General features: G+C 54.6%; 1 protein-coding gene across 1 annotated transcript in view; it reads left to right on the top strand.

Annotated features, from left to right (window-relative positions):
- Nucleotides 1–3,008: 3,008 nt before the first annotated feature.
- HSPA9 (heat shock protein family A (Hsp70) member 9) overlaps nucleotides 3,009–24,937 on the top strand; it is a 45,054-nt gene continuing 23,125 nt past the window's right edge. Inside the window, exons 1-3 of the mRNA XM_085310355.1 lie at nucleotides 3,009–3,093; nucleotides 3,178–3,504; nucleotides 3,973–4,139. Of these exons, the coding sequence (XP_085166481.1) occupies nucleotides 3,009–3,093; nucleotides 3,178–3,504; nucleotides 3,973–4,139 (579 nt within the window). The remainder of the gene's footprint in view (nucleotides 3,094–3,177; nucleotides 3,505–3,972; nucleotides 4,140–24,937) is intronic.

The raw sequence follows: 24,937 nt of genomic DNA, 5'->3' as shown, positions 1-24,937 counted from the left end.
GAGCGGTGCTGGGGCACCGGGGTGGTCGGGGGCTAGGACCTGGCTATGGCTTTGCTGGCTTGTCACCCCCGTGGTGGGGCTGGCAGAACTGCAGCTCTTGCAGCCCCACAGTTTATAGCCGTGGCTATTAAAATAAACCAGTACTGACCTCCGTTTGCTTTAACAGCTAAGATCAGAAGCGTGGATGGTTCAGGAGCTGTTCCGTGAGCGATTAAACCCTTGCTGTGGGGGCAGGCACCTCTCAGGGGCGGCTGGACAGGCAGTAAATGYGACAACTGCTCAATTTTAAGCTTCCTACGTGCAAAAGCCTCGGGAGCGCCAGGGCTCGGTGGGCAGTGGCTGCTCCCACCTGAGCTCCTCCGGGCGGCCAAGGGGCTGCCAGGCTCAGTGAAGTCTTCTTAATGAACCCATCCTTCATGTGTGGTTTTTTTTKTGTGTGTGTTTGTTTTTTGTCAATATGGTTTGCGTTGTCTGTTGGTGTTAGCTTGTAGCCARTTCATCTTCCCTTCCTGGTTTTAACTTAGCTTAGCGCGGCTCTGCCAGACCTTCCCTCCTTAAATCTAGCCACGCTTACAGCAACGCTGTCACCACGGTGCTGCAAGAGAGGTCTACGGCAGAGACCCTTGTGGGCTRCAGCAGGCTGGATTTCCGTCTTGCAGAGATGCAATGACCTAAGAGCACACTCAGAGTCTCTTCCGACAACCACAGGGCTTTAACCTTCCCCGCTGCTTGGGGTTTTGGTCTGGAAATAGTTGCTAGATCCTTGGCTCTGCAGAGGGCTGTGAGAGGTTCAGCTAAGCAGGTGCCCTGCTGAGTCAGGGCTGCAATTGCGTGGCCCTCCCGGGGAGGGCTCGATTCAGGAAAGCACAGGCACGTGCTCGGCTCCCGCTTCCTTCAACACGCTTAARCGGCTTTCAAATCCCATCAGCTTCTGTGGGGCTCTCGCGTGCTCCGGTGCAAACAGGTGCTGAATCTGGGCCAGAGCTCGCACAGCTCGCTCAGGTCTGTGCTCTTCCTAGACAGTGTTTATCAGCTAGAAAGTGCTATCGTCCTTCCCCTGCGTCCTCAGAGCGGGCCTTAGCTGCGCGGTTCGGCTATCCGAGCTGCCGTCTCCGCAAAGAAGYGGGCTCTCCGGGGAAACCTCGTCAGCCATTCCCTGCAATCCCGCTCAGCCCGGTGCTCGGCTTYGTGAGCTTTGATCGCGGAGCGCAAACTGTCTCAGCAACTCAACAGAACTTTCTTTTTTTAAAAAAAAAAAAAAAAAGAAAACTCTCAAACCCGTTCCTTGTGTTTGCTAATTACCACTCGCTCCTTTGGCTTGCGCGCGCCCCGCTGTCTTGGAGGCAAGCGGCAGYGGGAGTAATCGCAAAAGAAGGCGGTAGGTGAGCTGTTCGCGGAGACAGGCAGCCTTCCAGCAATGTTCTCCCTTCACGTCGCCTGCCTTCCCTCCCCTCCACCCACCGCATTTTCCGTGCGGGTGAAAGAGCCACGCGGAACAGGCCTGGAGTTTGTTGTGGAGAACTTGTTTTGTTTTTTAAATGTTTCTTTTTATATATAAATAAACAAGTGGACTTTGAAAAAGGGATAYTGAGTTTCCTAGGGGTTTCTCAGCTTCTGAGCTAACTGGCAGACGTTTACGCAGTCCTGCTTTTCACATACACTGGGATGTAGACTCAGTTATTTGTGGGAAAGCGTGTTACGCTATGGATTATCTACTGGCTGTCTCCTGTTCTCTAGTTTTCAAACATTTTGGATACAGCATCCAGTTTGATGCCCATCAAAATCAATAGCAGCCTTGGCAACGTGTGTGGCTTTCCGYGGTTCTCCCGGATCCGGCGTTGCAGTGAAGCGCGGGGTGTATTTGTGGCACAACTCACGAGGAGCGTCGGACRCTGGGCTACGCGGGACCGGGGCGAGCGGCTCCCGCGGGCGCAGCGGAGCACCTCCAAGGCTGCAGGAGCACCTTCAGGCTAACCGGGTCAACCCCCAAAGGCACCGTGTGTTTGGTGTTTTTCTCGTGTGGCTCTCCGGTAAATTAAGGTCCAAAAAGCAGCAACGTACCCTTGTGGGTGTCAGTGAGTGCGCACGTCTCAGCTTGCGTGGGGAAAACAACACCTAACGCTGCTAGCTCCTCAAATTAAGAGGGAAGGCTGGGCGATGTGACCTCCAAGGGTGCAAAAAGCTGGTAAACAAGATCCAGCTTTTATTTTATGTTTTATACCTCCTGATTTTTTTGAGACACTTTCTTGGTTTTCCAGGCGTGTGATGCTCTGTTATTGAGTGCTTGGRGTCAAATGCCAGAATCGAAAGCGTTCGTCTTCCACAAGCCCTGGAAGGGGCCCAGGATGAGGAGCTACCCTGAGAGAGATTTCTTGTCTGCCCTCCGTCACCGGCAGTTATTTATACCGAGGCAAAGCAGTGGAAGCTCTCGCTAGCACGGCTTGTGTTAGTGTAAATGACTCCGCAAAGATGCAGAGCCGTTCCTGGCCCTCCCTGCTGACAACAGCTTTGCCGTGGCAGTTCCCACACCAAGATGCACATCTGCAGCTGGGCCAATGCCGATGCAGGGGCCTGCGCAGTCGACCGCTTGGAGACTGGTCCTCGATCGTGCGGGGTGTCGTGGGGCCCCAAAGCGCAGGTCTCACTGGAGATGAGCGGCAGGGAAGGGGAGCGGGCTGCCCGAGCCCTGGGATGAGTGGGGCTCCCCTTGGGATGTGGGGCACRCACAGATGAAGTAGATCTATAACGACTGGTAATGAACATCCCAGCTGATCGGGCAAACTTGAAGGATGCTTCATGCCTTTCCCCTCAGGAGATATCAAACAGGCTGTTYGCTTGGGCACCAGCTGACACTGCTGGCCTGTCTAAATGGCTGRATCCTTTGCAGTTCTCCTTCACGAAGCCATCCAGCTCCCTTTTTTATCTTTGTTCTTGCCCCTGTTCTGTGGAAAAGCTGGAGCATCTCAGGGTGACCAGCGTGCTCCCAGTGGGCCCTGGTGCGCAGCAGCATGGACTTCATGGTGAGGTGGCTCTACTGCAAGGCCCTGCCTGCTGGCATTGCCCCGAGTCAGCATCCAGCCTTCCGAGTGCCAGGTGGGACTTGTCACCTTCCTCTTGAGCTGCTTTGCTTTTTCCACAGCCCAAGCACTACTGTAACTTTGGCCTCATGTCTGGCAGGATTTTTTGCCCCTGAATTGCAGCAGGGTTTCCACATGATGGGCTTCCCCATTGTGGAGGATGGCTCACTGCACAGCGTGGCATCACCTGGGCTTCAGTGTGATGTCCCCTATGAGCCAGTCTTTCAGTCACATCTGGCTGCTCCTGGGACCTTCCAGGATTGCAAGAAGACTGCCAAAATTCTCTACTATCCCTCAGGTGCCTCTGATATAAGTGAGCAAGTGCCCTTACTCATCATCAGACCTACAGCCACCCAGCTGGAAGATAAGAGCTGGGATGTCCATCTTGGACCMAGCCCCATGGTATACCACCGGCCCACAGGGCTGGGTCAGCACGGATGCTTTCTGAACACCATGTTTCCGTGCTTGGCTCAGGCTCTAGGCTGACYTTGCAGGTCACCTTTAAGAGGTTTCCCTCTGGCTTATTCTCCTGACAGCCTCATCTGACATGTTGTAGCAGGAAGCTTGATGTTTTTGCTATTGGCTGTGGATGTGCAGGTTCCTGCTGTGAAGGAGAACTGCGCTCCTGTATCTCCTGCCCGCCAAGGTGGTGGCCAGTTTGCTTTGGAGGCTGCTCCTTGAGGCTGCTGATGACTCCAGGCTGTGATGAGCTGCATCGTTTGTAGGCTTTAGATGTAAACAAGGTATATTACAGCAATCAGGGGAGAGATTCCAGTGTCCTGGAAAGCAAAGCAGGCTCCCAGACTGGTGGAGGCTCTCAGTGGCAGGGAACATCTTGTCAGGGATTTGAACTGGGAGGGTGAGGGCAGTGCCTCAGATCTTGCCCTCTTTGTAGGACCATCTGTGCTGGATGGGGCCTCTGCCATGCTAGAGATGCTGGGTGCAAAGGTGGTGGAGAAGAGGCCCAGGAGCCTCATCTTCTCCTCCTGCTGGGTGGACAGCTGGGGACTTCTTGTTGAGCATAGCTCCCTGCCCCCCACCCAACATAAACTGTGTACAGAGGTAAAGCTGAAAAGGGGATTTTTAGCTAACCTTGGCATGTAAGAGAGGAGAAGCCCAATGGGTCCAGATCTGGAAATGGGAGCAGGCAAACAGGTTGCTTTCTTTGGAAGACGCTGTAACAAAGTGATGAAGGTTTCCTCTGCAATGTCTTTTACTGGATTTTTAGAAGGGTTTGATTAAGGCTCTTCCTTGAAGTGAGAGACTTGTGACATCAGAGGTGTCTTTAAAAGGAAAAATAGATGTTCTGCTGTTATGCCTAAGAGTAGGAAAAAATGGACCCCCAAAACTGCTGATACTCACTCTTACCACTTTAACATTACCGCCTTGGAAATTCCATAGAGCAGGACAAACATTATCTTTGGTTTCCAATTTCCCCAATCCTGTCCTCCAAAACCACAGGAGCATCTGGAAATATATCCCAGACAGGATCTTTCTATTGCTGATATCCACAGTAAGAGGTGGTGGGCACAACTGCCTGAGATGCGGCCTTCCTCTCCTCGTTCCACTCTTAGCTTCATCCCAGAGTGTCAAGGACAGTAATAGTTTGGAGTCATGAGAATTTTCTTTTCCTTATTTTTTCCATTTTCAAAAGTAGCTCATGGTTTTGCAACTGCAAGTCACAATAATATTAAGGATTGATATTTTCTTTTGTACCTGCACAGACTGTGTGTTTTAGAGACTTATGGCTTCCTAAGCCAACTGGATGCCTTGGAAAATGTACCCTGTAATTYTGTGATCTGATGTGTAGAAGTATAGTAAATATTTAAACCCATCAAACTGAGGTTTCCAAAGGGCTCTAAAGAGATTGATTTCCCCAAGCCCATGAGATTGCAAACGGAAATTTCATGCCAAGTTCTTTTCAGCCACTATTTTCCAAGGAGTCGAAACGTAGACCTCGAGCGTACTTGACTGACTTAGGACACGGAGTCCTCTGTTATCCGCTCTTCGGAAATACCTTCTCTTCCTAGTGATAGCTGAAGTACAGAGCTGTTAGCAATGACATGCTGTTCTGTTCAGATATGTCACACCGTAGTCCTTCTGAGATCCGGGATGTCTGATTATGTTGTTTTCTGTATTGGCTCCCATCACGTATACTCCACCCTTCCCTCCTCCTCCTTTGAGGAAAAGCTGGCATCTGCAGCCAAGAGCAGAAGTGCCAGCAATCTTAGTTACAACAAATCTATCAACTTGGTCTGGCAGACTCGCAGGAAGCTCCATGATCAGACCTGGAAGATGTGCTTGGCAATGGAGATTCTCATGAGCCTCTCTCTTCCAGGTGTCAGGAGCACAGCACTAAGGGTCGCTCTACAGCTAGCTCACATCTGGTAGGCATTAGCTCCAGAACAAAGTCCAGCACAGCAATATGTGGCAACAGTACTGGCAGCCAGCTGTGTTCACACAGCCCTCCATGTTCGCACCCATATGGTGCCCCATAGCTTTGCAGGTGTAGTGGTTATAGGGGGATCTTCCCGGTACAGCCCCTGCAAGAGGCTCTGAAGAGCTCCTTGGGTGGCAGCACTAGGAATTTTTGCTCCTTCCACCTATGTTTGATTCTCCCCAACCTCGGGACATTTCTAGGTGTTATTTGGTGTCCCACAAGTCTTAGGCAGTGGTCTGGCCCCAGTCCCACCTGCCTCTCCACTTTGGCAGCTCTTTAACAAGGGAATGGTCTGTGATAAGAATTATTGATAGGGCCAGCGATGTGCCAAGCAARGATTTGGAAACCAATGTACTCTTTCTGTTTAAGCACAGACCCCCTGCACTGCCGCTGGCCTCTCGTTCCCACTCCAGTTTACTTCAGCTCCTTGCATGTCCCAGCCAGTTTGGAAAATCTTCTGTGAGGGACTGGCAACTTGCATGATGGAGACCTGAGCTCTGCTGCTACCATCATCCTGCAGGAGAGAAGTCACAGCCCATCCGCGGGAGCAATTGTAGGCATGCACTGACCCTCCTTTGTGCATCATAGAAACACTTGGTCATATAATGAAGCTTCTCTCTGGAGATACTACAAATGCCCAAGYGATCTGAGCTCTGTATAACCATGGTGTTGTTCCAGTGCTACATACTGACGTTACAGAGGAAGCACTTGATGCCAGGGAAGTTATCTGGCTCCCCAGGTGCACACAGCAGGAGGAGGTCAGAGCAGCAGGTGCCCTTGGTGGTGGTGGGCATCCATGTTGCCCTGGGCTCCGGCTCCTGCAGGCAGGTCGCACTGGTCCATCAGGGCCTGGCATGCTGCCAGCAGGACGTGGCTGGGGCAGGCTTGCGGGCTGCGCGGGAGAGGTCTGCGAGGCAGGAGGGATGGCACGGGCAGCACGCGCCCTGCGGCATGACGACCAGGTGAAGGCCCACCCGGGAGAGCTGCAGGGAGAGGAGGCTGCAGCCATCTGTGAACCGCACAGCCCTTGATTGCTTAGCCAGGCAAAGCCAAGGCAGAGAGCAGCTGCCGCAACGCACGGGGGAAGGCAGCAAGCTGGGGACCCGCTGCGGGCGAGTGTGGGCCGCGGCAGCGCTGTCCGGAGACGCAGGTTCACCGGCAGCTCCCAAGCAGAGCGCCGAGCTCCACGGCACCAGGCATTTGCCCAGGTCCTTCATTGCCAGCAGAGTAAACTGCAGTAATAATAACGCTTTCCCTCCTCGGGCGCCAAGGCGGACGAGCGGCGTTCCCTTGACTTTGCTGGAAGCAGAGGGAAGGCACCGACTCGGTGGCGGATCATGCGAGGAGTCGCCTGGAGGGCTCAAAGAGCCCCAAACCTGGGGACAGGAGCGAGCGGCCCGGGCTCCCCGGAGAGCCTGYGCTGCCTCGAGCCGCTCCAGCCCTCGCAGCATGGGTGCAACCGGGCAGCAGCCGCTTGTGTCGCAGAGCGGCTCCGAAACGTTTTTCCAGCTTGGCCCAGAAATGCCAGAACAGGCTCTGCCTCTGCTCGCCCGAGGCCAGCGCACACTTGTGAAGAGCCGCGCGACGCGAAGGGAAAACTCTACGGTGTAAGGTCAAGGAGCACCATCGCCAAACAGCGCCGCGGAAAATCAAAACCATGCAAACTCCAAAGGAAAACCAGGCAGGATGGAAAGAACCAACCTAACAATGTCAACACAAATTCAGGCCGCAATGATGCRAGTGAAATCCCTAAAGAGCCGGTGCCAAGAAAAATAAAACCCAACATAACATCAGGAAGCCAAAATGTAACAAACAGCGCTGGGGGGGGATGGGAGGAAAGAGGAAGAAGAAAAGGGAGGATAAGGTGGAACAYGCGGGAGGAAATGGAGCAGTGGTCGGAGGCAAAGGGCATCAAAGCAGGTGGTGCAAATCCCTCCTCCAGCCAGTCACCAGGAAAAAAATTAGCTGAAGTGATAAACGATGCAAAGCAGAGCCGGGATGGAGCTGTGCCGTGCAATGCAGAGACGAGGCGGTGCGCAGGTGCAACGGGCTGGAAGCGACTTGCAAACCACAGAGCAATCCCACAAAATCCCAGGCAGAAGGGCAGAGGGTAAACTCCAAAGCAGAGCGATGCAAYGGTAAACGCAAACACCCCAGGCTCCGGGGAACGCAGCCGCGTGAGAGGGATCAAACCGGAGGGCAGAGAAGGCTGCGCAGCTGGGACGAGCCCTGGGGCAGACGGCGGCTCCGCGTGAGCCCCAGGCAACRGGACTCCTCGGGGTAGAGCCGCCGGGGCTCCCGCAGCGCCTGCTAGAGCCGCCCCGGTGAGCGGAGCAGCCCAAACCCCTTTGTGCCTGCCTTCCGCCTCCGCCCGGCTTTTTCCTAGAAAAGAAAAACAAATTAGAAAGCAAACACCGACTTCTGCGTTGGCCCCACTAAAAGCTGCAGCACGCGACCGGCGCGAGGTCACGCGGCAGTTCGGCGGCGGCCAGGCAGGCGCGTTCTCCCGGCTCCAAGGGCCTGCTCCAACCGCTGCTTCCCGTGCCGCGAGCGCCGACCGCGGGGCGGACAGCCCGCCGGAGCTCGCAGGAAGCCGATGTTAAATTCATGCTGCGTGCCTTACAATAAACGGAGCTGCGGAGACAATAGCAACCCGGGTACATTTGGTACATAAATAACTTTGAAAAAAAACCAGCCTTGTGCAAGGGAAGTCACCGCCGTCGCGCTGCAGTACTTTTCCATCAGCTCCTCGCAGAGCCGGCCGTGTTGCACGTCACCGGGGCCGCGGAGAGCAGCTCGCGCCGGACGGGGTGGGCGAGCGGCTTGGGCTGCCGGCAGACCAGTTTTTGCCCTGTGCTGGGGCCGGGGAGGCAGGGACACCCCCCCCCCCGCCTTGAGCAGCCTTGTCCCAGCGCTGGCTTGTGACCACCTCAAAATAGGGACACTGCAACCATTAGTCACGCGGGGACCATTACCCTGCGGTGGGATTCGTCCCTCCTCTGTAACTAACTCTCTCCTGCAGCTTCAGTTAGAGGATTATTTATAGCGGGTATAAATCGYGCTCAACTGGAAGAGCAGCACCTGCATCGCTCTGAAGCCTCCCCCGTCCCCACAGCAGCTCTCCTACACCATGTGTCTCCCACTCTTGGCCAGCTGGGAAGAGCCCGTGGGCCTCGTCCCATCTTCTGGYCTTGCCCTGACCAGAGGGAGAGGGCTCGGCCGCAGCGAAATGCCAGGTCCCCAGGAACGAGGAGCTCGTCCTCCTGCCCGGCTGCGGAGAGGCACTGCCGAACTCGGTGAAACCTGTTGAAAGGGGACGTGTGGAAGATAATGYTGCAGGGATGCAGAGATTTGGAAGGGGGCCAGGTGTAGGGTCCAAGTACAGCCATGGCTCCCACAGCTCCTTTGTGGAGCCYGTATACAAATTACAGGGGTGCCCTGCACAATTCGGTGGGGAGAGCAGGCTTTTCTGCCCAACTCCACGTTGCCAGGAGGCATCGCAATGCAAGAACCTCACAGGAGCAGAGAATCAGAGTAGTTGCTCTGGTAGTTTGGAAACTCAAGGCTGGAGGTGTCCTCCCTCCTCCCCCTGAAGCCCCTTGAAGTGCCCGCCTTTGTGTCCAGGGTACATCTGAGGCCGTCCGGGAGAGACGACCCTCTACCGGTTGGGATGGATGTGCTAGAAGAAAAACCTCTTTCACTGCCAGATTTCCTGAGATCTGAAAAACACATTAAGTGTGGATTTGGGGACGGGTAGCTCTCATGCCTGCCCTGGCCCAGGGTGGCATGCCCAGGGCTGCTGCTTGGGTCTCAGCCGCCTTCCCGCTTGAGCTCGTAGCACGAAACGCTGATGCTGCCAGAAGACTAACGRCCCCTGCATTAGCCCTGCTGTGATTTGGAGCTGGCGTAGTCTCTTAGTGCCTGGAGATTCATCTCCRTGGGCCCATTCAAGCCCAAACACGTTGCTCTTTAGGGCACTATGGGGGACCTAGCTGTAACACTAGCCAGGGAAGGGGCCTGGTGGGGCTAGAAATCACTTTCCTTCCTTTTAAATGTTGTGCACTGAAGCTTTTATACACGGGTGCATTTTGCAAATTAAAAAGAAAAGGAGTAAATATTTAAACGGTAAGAAGCCCATTTAGCATCKCGCAGACATCTGTATCCTAAAGCAGTTTCTCTGTGAGCAATTTGTGTTTCGTTACAATGAGAGTGGACATGTGCTAGCAAAATRCATTCTTTGTTTATACCTCCAGTGACCAAGTCACTAAGCAGCATTTTGCTCCTTTTACGGTAGCCTCCTAGCAAATCATCCCGCGCCACGACCCATTAAAGCCTTTAACCAGCCACCTCGGCGACGCGCGTCAGCCGAAACACAAACGCTGCCAAGGCAGCGGGAGGCCCCGGCTCTCCGAGGCGAATCCTGCCAGGGCCCTTCCCGCGGCGGTTCGGCGGGACGGGCGCGCCGGCAGCGCCCGGCATTGCTTCTGCATGCGTGGGGGCACGAGAAAGCTCCCGAGCGCTGGTGCCGAGAAGCAGGAGGCCGCTTGTGCGGAGCTGCCCCAGCTCGGCGTGTGACGCGGCGCTGGGTGGCGACGGACGCGTTTGTCCCCAGGAGACGAAGCCCAGGGCGCCAAGCTTCATCACGTCCCCCTCCGCTGGTGGGGCTGGACAACTCATACYGATGCTTTGTTACATGAAATCTTCCTGAACCTGGGCTTTCTACCCCAAACGAGAAGCCTAATTAGATCCTGTGATATTAGGGACCATATCAGATATGGACCGGAGGAGAGGACAGCAGGATTTAATCAGCCCTCCACATTGAAGGATTAACAGCAGCAATCCCCTTTCCAGCCAACCTCCAGATGATACAACATAATAAGACATGTAACAGCCTCTTGGAAAAAAAAAAAAGAAAGTTATAGTTCCCACAGCAACCATAACTCAGCCATATTACATATATATATATATATATAAAGGCATAAATTTAACAGCATATATTTTAATACAAAATACTAGTAATACACATGGGGACAAATAACAGTGGCTGAGGGGACCATAACATTTGGCTCTCCCAGCTTTTGGATGTTGAGTGCCCACCGTAACGCGAAGGAGCCTTGGCCATTAGGCTTGCGCATCCTCTTCCTCCTCCTCGCCCGCTCCGGCACGCAGAGCCACGCCGATTCACAAGTGCGGGCACGCAGAGCCCGGGACCRGCCCCCTGTCCCGGCACGGCGCTCGGCTCTGGGCACGCACGCTCGCCCGCGTACGGGTGGGGATGCAGGCACGGGCCCTGCCTGACCGCAGAGCTGCGGTCTTCTCCCCTAGCCGGCAGAACGGGGCCGCAAGCATACAGTTCTGCATGACGTTTTAGGAAACGGTTCAAAACCGTGTTGTTTTAGCTCATTTTTCCAGCCGCCTTCTGGCCGCTGGCAGCCAAGCGCGCGTATTGCTTTCCCCGCGCAATGCCCTACCGGCGACTTCCGGACGGTAATTGCAGATGCGGGGACAGAAAACATGACGGGGCGACCCGAGCTCCCCCCTGCCTGCCCCTCCAGCACTTCCCTCCCCCTCTCTGTTTTTGCAGAGAGGGTGGCGGGTGGGCACAGCCGGCGGGGGCCTCCTGCACGGCTGTGGCGCGGGTCCGCCGGCAGCGGTGGCTCTCCCTCAGCCCGAAACCCACCTTGGAGGAATTGGCTGCAGGCAGTTAAAAAAAAATGACATTAAAAAAAAGAAAGTAGCAGCAGGGCCGGTGCGCACGACAGGCGGGCTGATTGCCCGCCGATCCCAAGCCGAGGCGGAGGAGCGGCGAAGCGGAGCCGGGGAAGAAAGCGAGCCGGGGGGACGGCGGTGCGCGGCGCCGAACCCTCCGCCCGTGGCTCGCGTTTTGAATAAATCCCTTCCGCTCTGATGAACAACGTTAACATCTCTAGGAGGTGCTGAACCCTTCTCTACTATCACTGCATGGGTTTTTTCTTTGCTCTCYCTGCCAGAAAGCGCCCCACGTTAGCAGCCCCTTCGGGCTCGCTTGCCTGGGAGCACCGAGCGGGGAGGTGACCTCCGCCAGCAGTGCCCGGGCAGCCGGGCGCGAGAACCGGCGCCTCGGCACCGCCAGCACCTAGCCGCACCACCCCGAGCGCCCGACGCCTACGTGCAGCGTGGCCCGCGCTCTCCCCGCCCTGCCGCGGCACGTCACGCGACACCAGCCCGAGGGGAGGGCTCACCCAGAGGGCAGCTGGAAGGAGGGAGAGCTGGGCTGCGTGTGCCTTGCAGGCCCCTGCTGCCTCGGCTTTCCTCTGGAAAGGCATTGCTCGCCTTAGGGGACTGCGCGCAGAAAGGCTTCAGCCCCTGGAAAGTCAGCTCCCAACTACAGACTTGTCCATCTCCGGAGACCAGCTCTCCAGAAGGCCTTTGCTCACCCAAAGAGTTTGCAGCCAGCAAGCCTCGAGCCTGCAACAAGCATCTCCTACAGCTTCCTCCTCCCTCAGCAAACGCAGCTGCAAAGTAAAGCTCTCCCTAGGGAAAGCAAACACGGGGAAAGGAGGGAAAAGCATGCTTGGGACACATCGCAGAGCAGAGAAACACTCCCTGGCATTTACTCAAGATCCTCGCTGCAGATCCTGCCAAGAGCTGAGGAAACGCAAGGCCTGAAGCTCAGCAGACAGAGCCCAGCAGATTGCCAGCGTCCCTGGCTCACCCCACCGGCGAGCCAAGGCAGAGCCTCACCTGCCAGGGCTCCTCAGCTGCCCATCCTGCGGCACTGCCAACGCACAGCACTGCCCTCCGCAGCCGCCTCCTCCTGCGCCCAGCACCAAGACACTGGGGCCTCCAGCTGTCCCCACCTGGGGGCCACCCCACCACTGTGACACACTACCCGCCCGCCCTGCACCTCGTAAAGGGTTGCCAGCCAACGTGTCGGGGGGACACACAGGGCACACAACCACACAGGGCAGCAGCCAGGCCACCCCCAAGGGCCCCAAAACACACCAAGGCCAACCAAGCCCTTCGTGTGGCTTCTTCTCCCCGCAAGAGTTTGTACAGGGGCTTCCTCTGAACATGCATCCACAACCCTGCTCAGGTCCGTCCTCACCACGATGAAGCAGACCCACGGGGCTCTCGCAGGAGCTCATCAGGCCAGCTCTYRCCTCTCACTTTTGCCTCCACTTCCCCCAAGGTCACCCAAGGGTCCTCCCCACGGAGAGGCCTTCTCTTTAATGCACTGCTCACTAAGCTAACCTCTCCACCCAGCGAGGGTTTTAGGATGCCCTTTCAGCTGGGATTTGYAGAGAGTTTTCTACAAGTTGTTTCCTAAGAACACATTATGCAGTTTCGGATGAATAATGTAGGTCCTCGCTCAGCGAGTTAGTTACGAATGTCCARCTTCACACCACTAATTCAATGGATCTTCTTGTGTACTTAAAGTTAGGCACCGGCTTAAGTGCTCCAGTAAATCAGGGCCTTATAGCCTAATCTGGCATTGCTAATAAGGTCTGCTGATAAAAATAGCAAACTTTATTGACTCAAGGGTATGTTTGCCTTGGTCAACATTACATCTTGCGAGACAAACGCTGATGGTCACCGCAACCAAGTCTAAATGTCCATGTCGCTCCCTTCGGAACGTCACAGTCGGACACCAGGAGCAAGCCACCATCCTAATAAATGCAGGGTCGGTTAAGGAGGGGTTCAGGATGTTTTGCAAGGACAGAARCAAACTTCTTCCCTCCTTGCATGTCATGTCTAACCACGAGCCTCACGCTGGCAGCACCTCTATCCTCATTTCACAGGTGGGAAAACGAGGAGCTCCAGGACCCAGGTGMCACTGCCTGTGCAGCCCAGGGGGAGGCTTTGGCTTTAAGCAGCCACTCTGGGGAGGGTGAAGAAGCTCAAAGCCATTTCCCAACACATCGCTCTCTCAAATCACGGATACCCATCCCCGTAGCCCCACAGCGTCATGAAAAGCCGCCCACCGCCTGCTCTGCCAGCATGTGCCCAGCTGCCCGGCTTTGGGCGAGCACGCTGATGGGTTTGCTCTGATGCGCCCAGACCAAGCCACCTGGAGAAGGCAGGATGAAGAAGTCTCCATGTTGAATAACTAGGCAGGGTAATATATCTTTGTTAGATGATCCTGGCTCGGTGCCCTCGCTGGAAAGTGCTGCCGCTCTGCCCAAGTCAGCAGGAGTGCTGCCTGAAAAACTCGTCTGGTCGAGGTTGGCTTTGGCGTGTATTTGCATGTTCTGGACCCGTGGGATGGCACCGACCCCTCCAACCGAGCAACCGGAGCCACCGAGGACACGCGCACATCTGGCACATCTTGGAGCTGCATAACCCACCCCAGGGCAAACCCCAGTGCACATGGAGCAGAGGGGGTGCTCTAGTAGTGATCTAATTAGTAGGTCTAATTAGCTCTGATTTGTCACCTGCAGCTCTCAGTTCCGGCTGCATTGCAGAGCCTACGACGTGCGGGATTTTACCTGGGGATGGCTCACTCGCAGGAAAAGCAGCCCTGTTCGGGCGGGGGTGGCACAGCTCTGCCCGCCTCTCCATTTCCCCTGCCTCTCTGCAGCCCTTGCTCCCGCTCTTGACTGGGATCCCGTGGATTTAGCACCGCKCCCTCAGGGCAGGTAGCTTGCAAAGGGGCGAAGGCAGAGGGAAAGCTGCCTAGAAACTTGYCCCTCAAAGAAATGAGATCACCGGGAGCAGCCTGTGCTTTGGCGGCTGGTACAGGAGCGTCATCAAGGCTGCGCGGGCAGCATGGCCGGGGCTGCCGCAGGCGGCAGGGCTCCGGCGACGGTTCGCTTGTGTTGTCTTGAGTGAGCTTGGCCGAAACGACTTTGCGCCTGGAGCAGCAGGATGCCCAGARGTGTCGGGTCCTTTCAGGTTAGAGAGAAGAGGACCTGGCCCACTACCATCCCCGGCACTACAAGGAGAATCTTCCCCACCAGGGCCATCTGCCAGGGCTCTGGAGAGGTGGAAGCTGCTCGTGCAACCTCCACCCCCGGCAGAGGCAGTCAGGGCAGATGTGAGCAGGCAGCAAGGGAGAGGAGCTCTAACTAAACTAATTTCTAACCTCCACAGCGCTCTTCCTCATCGGGAGCTACTCTAGGGGGAATAAATGGTCACAGTAGAGTAGAAAAATGAAGGCACAGGGTAGAGAGGCAATAGAGCATAAAATCAGAGCTTTGCAAAAGAGGATGGAAACCACCCGCAAAGTCTGAGCTTTGCTCTCCACTTTTTTTCCGCTGCACCGTGGGAACAGGCGCTCCCAGGTCGCATCCAGCCCACACTGGGTGGCCTCAGGTCATACCATGCAGCCAAGGCAACCCCAAACCAAAGTCACTCAACTTCTGTATCTTACTGAGCTCGGCCYGAAGGAGTAGCTGGGATACACAGCACGGTAACTGAGTTGAATAACTCAGTTATTTTGAACTTTGAATAACATAGCACTGCATAACGCAAAGCCAAGGACGAGCGTGCCAGCAGGAGGCCTCAGCCCCTTTGCACCCTCTCCGGCACTGTCCCAAGAGGTTAGTGCTTCCCATGACTGTTCAGACAAATTCTTGCACGTGGGCCAGTAACTCTCTCCTTGTCTCTCGTAATTACTGTCCTGGTGGTCTCCTTGAGAGGGACCATCTGTTCCTGCTCCATCACTGGGCATCTCCCACCTCTTGTCGCAGCTCTTCCCCCGGAGAGCAGCGCTCAGCGTGCCGAGGGCAAATGTCCTCAGGCCTCCTGCATGGTTGCCTCTCGCTCGTTATGCTCAGTCAGCTCAAAGGACGGATGCTCCCCGGGCGAAGGCGCCAGCCCTCGCACGCCGCGGCCTCGGGCTACTTGCTAGGAGCGACTGGGAGCTGCAACGGCCCTGGAAGCCTTCACCTGCCTCCGCTCCATCCCTCCCGACCGTGCCGAGCCAACGCGGGCTGGGAGAGCCGAAGCGGCCGAGGTCTGGGCCAGGCTCACGGCCGGCGCGTTGGCATGGGGGGGAGGCCGCACAGCGCACACCCGCGCCACTGGGCCGGCTGTGATTAGTCTCTTGCTTTTAATCAACAGCAAATTAGTCTCCAGGGCCCAATTGTCTCACTGCAGGATATGAGTAACTTGCACTGAAGTCAATAGAAGTGACTTGTACCCCCAGGCACAGGAGCGTGGTCCTGGAAACTTGCTGCAGAATTGTGATTTATGCTCTGCGTGGCAGATTCAACCRAGGCGAGTGCCTGCCTCTTGGAATAACTCAAAACTAAACGTGCGTTTATATAAAAGATACAGCAAAAGCATCACATTTTGGAGGGGGGTGTGCAATAAATTGCACGTCAAGGGCTTCCAGCAGCCAGAGACGAAAAGCACCTCCAGGAAAATCACTGGCGTGGCGAAAGCCTCGTGTCGCACAGTGTCAGGTGGCTTGCTCSTATCTTCAAGGCGTCTCATTAGAACATTTAAATGATCTATAAAGGATCAAACTCATTTTTGCAGGGTCTCCAGAGCCGAGATGAAGGGCCAACAGCCAAGCRGTGGCGGAGCAGGGGTGGCCGTCACGCAGTCGCGGGCACAGGCCACCCCGTCCGCTCGCGCTCCGCCTCGCAGCCCCGTCCCCGCGCTGCCCACAAAGCCGCCCGGGGGGCTCTCGCCGCTCAGTCACGCCGGTGACCCCGCTCCGSGAAGCTCCTGCCAAGGTGGCTTTTCCCTCCCGCCTTGCCCGGGGACGCGCGCCCRCGCGGAGGCACTGCGTTTGCCGAGGGCGCCGCGGGAGCGCTCGCCCGTCACCGTGCCACGCAGGAGGGCAGGGGCTGGAGCACGAGTCTGGAGCGCTTTCTGAAGCYRTTTTGCCCTCCTTTTGCGGCATTTYGGGGTCCAGTGGGAAGTTGGCACAGCCTGGGCATCGGAAAGCCACCTGCAGCTGGGCTGGGAGAGACCAGGGGAGGCGGACAGCCTGCAAACCTCGGCCACATCTGCCCTCTCCCCAATGTCCCCGCTCCCAAGAATGCGATTAATTCCCATGAAAGCTCCCAATTCATTATTTTATAAAAGATTGGTTTTCACGAATGAGCAGTTTTTGAAAACGTCTGAGTATATATAATCAGCTGCTTCTGCACTTACCCGAGGCAGGATATAAAGCTCGTGCGGCTGCTCTGCTTGCACAGATACTCGCTTACCTGTTGAGAAATCAGAAGGCAAATGAAAAAGGATGTGGATGTGGGCTTTTGTTTGTGCAACGTGTCCCAGGCGACCCTGCTGGAGCAGGGGGGTTGGACCAGATGATCTCCAGAGGTCCCTGCCAACCTCAGCCCTTGCAGGATTCTGTGATTTTTTTTCCTCCATGTTTTCTCCCAAGGCACGTGACGCTTGGCCAAGCCGTGAGCAGACCTGACCTGGCAGCCTTTGCCCTCCAGACGTGGTCACCACATGGTCACCGGCGCTGCTCATTGCAAGGGACTCACTCATTTAGCACAAAATGTTGAAAGATCCTGTCTCAGAGCTAAGGTGCAAGGTCTTAYGCGCTGCTGGAGCACTTTCTCTGTTCCTCTTTTCGCCCTTTCCTCACTTTTGCAATTTTATCTTTTTATTTTTGCCCCCCTTCCCCTGTCCTGCCCCTCAGCTCTTGCTGCTCCCAACCGGCCAGGGGTTCACCCGGCGCGAGGCACCTCAGCGAGCAGCGGCGGTTTGCAGATACGGTTCTTCCCCGTCCTGGCCGGGGATGACAGGGATGAAGAGCTAACGGSAGGTCGCTGCAGGGCTTGAATTCCCACCTCAGCATCCGTAGGGAAATACAACCCCAGAAACCTCCTTTCCTCAGGGAACCAGGTGAGAACAGCTTGCTCTGGCAGTTCAGGATTTTCCCACTGCCAGATTTTGGGGAGCTCAAGTGTTTTTGCTCACTGGGTTTTAGCGATCGGCCGCTAAGGGCTCATCGCCGGTTCTCGGCGCTGGCTCTGGCAGCCAGGCTGCCCGCACCGCAGCCCGGCCGCAGGGGACGCTTCCCCGCGCCGAGCCGCGCTGCGGGGTTTTGTCTTAGCTCCGGGGTACTGCGAAGGGTCAGCTGCCGCCGTTGCTATCAGGACGGTGCTTCTGCGGGTGGCTCCTCGAGAGCCGGAGGTGAAAGCRTCGCCGAGCGAGGAGCCGCGGAAACGAAGCGGCACGTTTTCCTCGTCGCTGCCCGTGCCCAGTTTTCATTACTATCCCCGTGACTCAGTTTCCTGGCAGGGCCGTTCATGAAAACGAGACATTTCTACAAACCCGAGCCTATACTGAGGACCACGACACCAGCGGCGTACCGTGAAGAGTAATATTGAAATCACAGACATCTCAGTGCAGGTTGGGAGCCAAAACAAATGCTAGAGAGCGTCTGTGGCAAGGCAGTTTTCACGTCCGGTTTTCCCTAAGAGCCTTTTCTCGGTTTYGTGCTGGTTAGCTCAAGGCAAGAGCCCTCTGTATCCCATCAGAAYGATCCAGCTGAGCTCAGGTTTCCAACTCTGCCTAGCACATGCTTGCAACGAGATGCTGAGGAGCGAGCTCCAGCTCAGGAGGTATCAGCAAAAACTACTCAGTGAATAATCCTGAATAAGGAATAAACTTGAGAAACTTCAGCGTTTGTTGGCTGATCACACGGAGAAAGAAAAGAGACAACCCAGTGCCTGAATTATTGGTGATGAGTTAATTACGCCAGCGAAGGATGATGGAAGCTAGGAGCAGCAGTCAAAATTTTCTGCCTTTTCCCACCTACACAGTTTCCTTAGATGCACTCCAAATTAACGCAATTTGCAGTAGCAGACCCTCTCAAGTGCTGGGGGACTCTCAGCCTCCCTCGATATCCTTTAATTTACTGCTCCGGCCGGCGGGACCATGCCCTGTTCTGCGGATCTTGCCGAGACCGACCCTGGCACCCTGCACCTCCCGGGGGCTCCGAGCAGCCGCCCGCCTGTGATTCCCCGGGGCCGCTCCATTACCTGCTCGCGCGCGCACGGCAGCTACAGTTCAAGCAGAGACGAGACACCCTGCTGGGATCAGCGCACCCTTAATTAATGGCAATTTTGCGGAAAATAGTGTATGTCCAAACCCAGCCTGTGAAGAATTGAGGCGCGCTCTCTCGCGCCCTCTCTTTTAATTACATGCGCCAGGATTTATTGAGACATCCAAGCTTTGTTTTCAGAGCATTTGGCGGCTCTTTCTATTACCAATCCCCAGATTTTTACGTATTTGRTAATGCATTTCTGGAGGAATTTTGAGACTGGAAAGACACCACTAGCGGGGGACTCTTTGGGGCGTAGCTGAAGACGAAAAAAAGCGGAGAGGAAAAAAACGTAATGAAAATATATATTTGTATAAACAATCAATGAGGATCGCGTTTGCGTGTTAAACAACCACCTTGAAATTGGTCTGTCTCAAAGGACTGAGCAATTGCAGACTACCTTAGCATGAATGATTTATGACATTCATGAACTTGGCAACTGCATCAGTTTTCCTAAACCTGGCAGCAAACACCACCTGCATATTAAGTGAAGATTTATGATTTATAAAATTCACCTCATTATGCAGAGGAACATGAATTGTCTTATGTGTGCAGTCTATAACTCCCGGGACAGATGAAAAGGCAGCTATGACACACAATTTATGTGTTCTTGCTGCTGAAGTTTGTGAGGGAAAAACAGACAGAATAACTAGGTCTTTGGGTAGGAGATCTTCAAAATCGTCCGTGTCCCTCTCTCCCTCCGCCCAGAATGAGGCAACGGCAAAAAGTGCCCGCTCTCTTGCAGGAGAAAAAGCATTGCAAAGATTAATGGTGGAGGTCATTTTAATCAATATGCTAACTGATGCTCTGCCTCCAAAAAGGACAGGAACAGGAAGCATCCGAGATGACTCCAGGGAAATAACAAGCTTGGTGTTGATCTCATCATTTTCCCCACCCTTTTTGGTGTCCTTTTTGATCTTTCCCACCAAGGAACTCAGGTTCCCGGCTTCGAGGAGCAACTCTGCCATGTCCCCTGGCTCTCTAAGGACACCAAAATGCTGCGTGTAGCTGACGTGCGGGACTCACTTCCCCAAGAGAGGACTGAAGCATAAAACGCTCAAGCTGAGATTACAGTTGGTTTCACTCATTTTGGGTAAGGAGAGGCTTGAAAACAGGCACGGCTCATGGACTGAAAACAAGAGAGTGACATGGTCCAAGGAAAATGCTCCAAGTCAGAATTTACCCCCAATTTACCTCTTTTTTTTTTTTTTTTTTTTTTAATGATGATTTTACCACTCCTGCCCTGCTGAGCCCAGACCCAGCTGGCCAGCTGCAGGCAGGACACTGCCCACATGGGATGCTGAGAGACAGCGGAGGTGACAGGGGCAGATATATCTGAGCCGGCGGTGCAGCACCTCCCCTGCGACCTTGCTGGAGCTGTCTCCTGAATTAAGGGTTGCCACAGGAGAGGCAATTCAGAGCAGTCTTCTGCGCTGGCCTCTGGGCCATGCGGCGTGTGGCTAATGACACCCAGGGGTTTCRGCTTCTCCTGCAGGGGGAAATCATRTGCGAAGACTTTGGGTTTGTAATTGGCTGCAATGCTACTGAAATCAATTTAAGCTGCCTCCATGGCTGGCCTGGCTGCTTGTGCCCAGCTTGGGTTGCAGCTTTCTGTGCGGCTGTGCAGGGAATTGGCTGGGGGAAGAAATCAGCCTGGCAAAACGCAAAGGTGCGGCAGATGCCTCCTGATCCGGGTCACTGTGTGACCGCAGCCTGCCAGCATGGGGAAGAAGAGAGCTCAGCTGGCACCGAGCCCTCTGTGATCACAGCTCGCAAAGCCTGCAGGCAGCAAGGCTGCGGATGTGGCTCGAGCAGTGGTGAGTTACCGGCCCCGCAGTTAAGGTGGCTGTGGTGCTCTCCTGGCTTTCTGGCCCTCGGTCTCAGTGTCACGCTGGCTGTGGCCCAGGGGGGCCTTCTCTGGTGTTTCCTCCTTTCCTGTAGTCTCCTGTGAATTCCTGTTAAAGTGTCTCATGTCCTTGTTTCTAAAACACTTGCTCTAGCGAAGAGCCTGGCCTCAAGGATGGACCTGGCTGGCAGCAGGGCTGCTGCGGGGCCTCCAGGCAGTTGAGGGGACAGTTGGGGCTTTGCTGCCCTGACTGTGGGTTGCAATGGGGCAGTCCCTGCCTTGGGAGGGAAAGGGGCAGGGAGAGGCAGAGGGGAGCAGGGTGGGGGGCTGAGCTGAGCGCCCCCATGCCTTTCCATGTAAGCAGGGGCTGAGGGGCTTGCATAAAGGCATGAGGTCTCAGGTGCACCCTGCTCTGGGAATGAAGGGCTTGGCTGCTCTCACGCCAAGCATTTCCATATCCTTGGGTGATGGCGGGGCTTGGCTGAGCAAGGAGGGTATAATGGGGGGAGCCAAGGCTGGAGGGAATCTGGATATGTTTGCTCTCATTCTGCTGCTTTGAGGGGGAAAGACTTTACTGTTTATTTTCTGCAGTAAAAACCTGCACTGAAGCCCTTCAAAATATATGTTGGTGCTACTGGAAAGAAGGGAGCTGGAAATATGTGGGGTTTTATTATTATTATTCCCCTTCATTGCCATCTTATCACCGAGGTGCAGAGAACAAGCRTTTCCTCTGCCTAAGTCTGAGTCAGGATTTTTTTTCTCCTCCAAACGTTACCCTTTTGTTTCACGCAGGTCTCATGGGGCTGATTTCAAAATGAAATTGCTGTAATTGTATGCATAAATTGCAGGCTGTACCTGGGCCTGATGTATTGGCACCAGCCGACTGGAAAGGACCCTCCTGGCACATCCCCTGCCAGGCAGGGAAGGCGCCTTCTCTCCCCACTTCGCATTCAGACAGCCTACACAAAACAAAGCGCACTTCCACGGAGGAGCTGTGCGAGCTTCGCTGCATTGTAGCCTACAAGGAAAAGGATATGTAGTTAGGAAGTAACAAAGGAAACAACGTGTGTGTATCAATAGTGATTTACAGTGTTTTCAGAAAGAAAAACTGTATTCATTCTCAAGAGGCAAAGACACTGCCTCGAGACTCGTGCATTGGCTGAGGAGTCTTGYGTCCTCGGAGCTGCGTCAGGAATGGAAAGCGTATTTCTCCTGGGATGAGTCCCTGCAGGTGGATACAAATCCAGAGACCGGATAAAACCAGTGTGGATAAAAGTACTTGGGCAGTGGGTAGCTGGCCCTTCAAGGGAAGCAGATTCCAAGGGAACAGTGTGGTCACAGGAACCTGCAAAGGGTTGGTGTCAGTGGCTGGGGGAACAGCTCCGCGAGCGCCTACTTCAAGTACAGAGCACTAAACATTCCTAATGACTGGAAATACAATTGGTTTGTGAATATCAAAACAGGCAAAAGAGGTAGGGGAAGCCAAAGCTGGAGAGATGGAGATATTCAGCTGGTCAGAGGCTGCCTAGCATATCTAGGGAATGATTCTTCAAAAGCTATTTAATGAAACTTGGAAAGCAGGAACGTGCAGAAAGGGCTGGGGGAGATGATATACCTCTGGGGTTGATGCTGGGTGAGATGCTCAGCTGCCTACCCAGAGGCCCGAGGAGAGAGCAGAGGACCCACATGTGCTCTGGAAGGGCCTGCATGGAGCCAGGGCAAAAGGATGATCTGACCTTGCTCAGCAGAGGGACTCACATGCCAGTTTCTGTACAACATGAGCCCTTGACATGGGTCCCCAGGGGGTTCCCCTGCCCGAGAGGTCAGGTGGCTGAGMCCCATGGGCCTCCCCATGGTGGTGTGGCTTGACTAAGGGTGACCTTCAAAACATCCTGCCCTGTCAGCAAGGCTCTTTGTGCTGAAACCCAACTTCCAGAGCTGAAATACACTCCCTGGGAGCACTCAATTGTTGTAGCTCAGCTGTTTTGGATTAGGGGGGGAAACCTGCACAACACACTATTTGTAAGTTTTCATTTGCAACATGCTCATTGCCCCTATTATTATGGTTCCTGGAGGCACCTCATATCCCTATTACAAACAGCTGCAATCATGTAGGGGTAAGGTACGGTTTGCTACCTGCCCCTCCCGCCCCCCAGTTGCCTGCATCCTTAACTGAGTGAAGGTCTCTCCAGCTTGCGCTGTAGGAGCAAGGTCTGGTGAGCTGCTAGCCAGCTCTTAGGCAGTTTTCATATTTGTCTACCAATTCTGTTGCTTCCGTGTTACTTTCCAATTTATCTTTCTCTGTATGTTTTCTAATAAATTGCCCATCCTAGGGTTTGGTAAAATGCCTTGTGTTTGTGCTATTGCAGGCATAAGCTCKGCTCTACAGGCTGGTGCTTGTTGCCAATCCCACCAGCATCACAAGAGGAAACTGGGAAACCCTAAAGGGACACTGGTGCTGGCCAGCTTTGTGTTGAGTGCCCATCCCAAACCCTCCTGCCTCTGTTTTAATCCCCCAGAGATGACTCTGTAATCAAGCATCTTGCTAGTGGTTCATTAAAATAGGGGTGCAAATGAACCAGTAAATACCCAAATAGAACAAACCTGTATCCCTTCCACCCCTGCAGCTAGGGGCTTTATTTTTGCCCTACTGTACTCTCTTGCTCCTGTTTACTGTACAATGGCTTTCCCCTAACCAGGCCCTTGTTGAGCACATGAGCACCCCCTTGAATTYGCATGTCTTTCTCCTGTTGTGCACCAAGTGTGATGGGACTTTGTCTGGCCTCCCTGTTGTGCCCCTTGATTTAGGGCGCAGACCAATCCTGTACCMGGTTTGATCAGTCAGTGCTTTTTCCGATTAAGCCTCATTTCAGTGAGTAGGAAAGCAACTGAAATGCAGCTGTTTTGACAGCTGCCTCTCTGAGCCTTTTCATAATAGGGCATCCAAAGTCATGCCTTCATAACTTAGGATAACTCCAATGCGCTTAGGAGTCAGAGAGCAGGAGTTGCCCTCAAATCCCTGCCAAGAGGAAATAATGAATGTGGAGAAGCTAATGCAGAGCTCCCTGCAGGCCTTGTCATGCTGCCAGCAGTCCTGACCTGCCTCAGCACTGACAGATGCCTCAAAAATGCTGCTTCCACTGAAAACTGCATGTAACCTCCTTGTGTTTTGCTAGTTACAGTGACATCCTTCTAAGACAGATACCCATAGAGCTGAAAAACACATCAGAATGGCTTAAAGCTTTATAGGAAACTAGTTATGATCCCACTCAACTCCTATGGGAGTCAAACACATGTTTTGCTGCTGATCTCTGCAGGAGCAGGACCAGCCCTGCTGAGAGACCAGCTTCTGTGCTTCAAAGCATCCTTGYGCATGGCAACAGTTAACATGAAGGGAGTTAACTGGGTCCCCACAGGGCAGCGCCTTTCCCACCATTTTTGCATTGGTGTGCTGTGGGTTTCTGGTGCATGGTCCTCACTGCAGATCCTCAGAACTGTATCACCAGAAACCATCCTTCGGTGCTTTCACCACAGCCCCTTCCCTGCCAGCTCCTCAAAGCTTTTCTTCTTTCCCCAGGAAGGCTCAAGACCAGAGAACTGCAGACACAGGGGTGAATCCTGCCTGCTGTGGAGCATCCTTCCAGTCATTTGAAGTCAGCAGGAGCTGAAAGCACTGGACATTTTACAAGAGATGCAAAGGGGAGAGAATTTAGTATTTTTCTTACCACAGCCTCTGCAGAGGCTGCTGAAATGTACTTGCCTGTTGCTTTGTTGGTAGCTGCCTGAGCTGTTAAATGTCACAGAGCTCAATGTGAAGGGCTTGTTTCCCTCAGGATCGGACAGCCTGCCTTTTTCACCTTGGAGATGAAAAGAAAGCAGGGAGGAATGGTGCGGACAGAGTTCCCAGAGAGCTACTTCGAAGTGTGTTTGTGCTTTAATTACAGCCTTGCCAATACTTGGGAGTTGTCAGGGATTTGAATTAAGCTGTCTTTTTCCTAGGCTTCTAATTCACAAGAATACTCTGAAACACAGCAGTAGCACGGCATTCTGCTGCCCCTTTCTGGTGGTGCGAGAGGGCGACACTCAGTATCTTCCCTTTTGTTTCTGGATTAGAGGTGGCCCATCCCAGGCACCTTGGGCTGTGTGTTTTACACGAACAAGGATGCCTGARAGATGAGGTCAATCTTTCGTCACCCGTGCAGAAGCAGTCTGACTGAACAGCTACCGCGGCCGTGCTCTGCCCTCAGCCCAGCTGTCGGTCGCGTGGGCTGGCGTTTATCAGGCCCCAGGGACRGACCCCGGTGCCACAGCACATGCCCGCGGCCCAGGCCGTAGCCGTGCCTGCGCTGGGGCTGCCTGCCCGGTCCCTGCTGCGAGACAAGCGCGCGGGCGCTCGGCCTGCGGGTCTGGGGAGAGCCGGCCTCGGCCTGCGCCGCTGGGCTGCCGCGCTGGCAGCGGCGACGAGGAGCATCCTGTCCCCAGGCGCGGGGGTTCCCGGCAACACAAACAAGTTCTTGTGAAGGAGGCAGCGGACGCGCCTCCACCACTGTCGGGCCCTGACTGCGTTTTTACGACAC

The sequence above is a fragment of the Rhea americana genome, unplaced genomic scaffold, assembly GCF_003343005.1.
Source record: "Rhea americana isolate MKP2758 unplaced genomic scaffold, rheAme1 scaffold_318, whole genome shotgun sequence".
Taxonomy (NCBI): domain Eukaryota; kingdom Metazoa; phylum Chordata; class Aves; order Rheiformes; family Rheidae; genus Rhea; species Rhea americana.
This window is presented reverse-complemented; position numbering and strand designations above follow the sequence as displayed.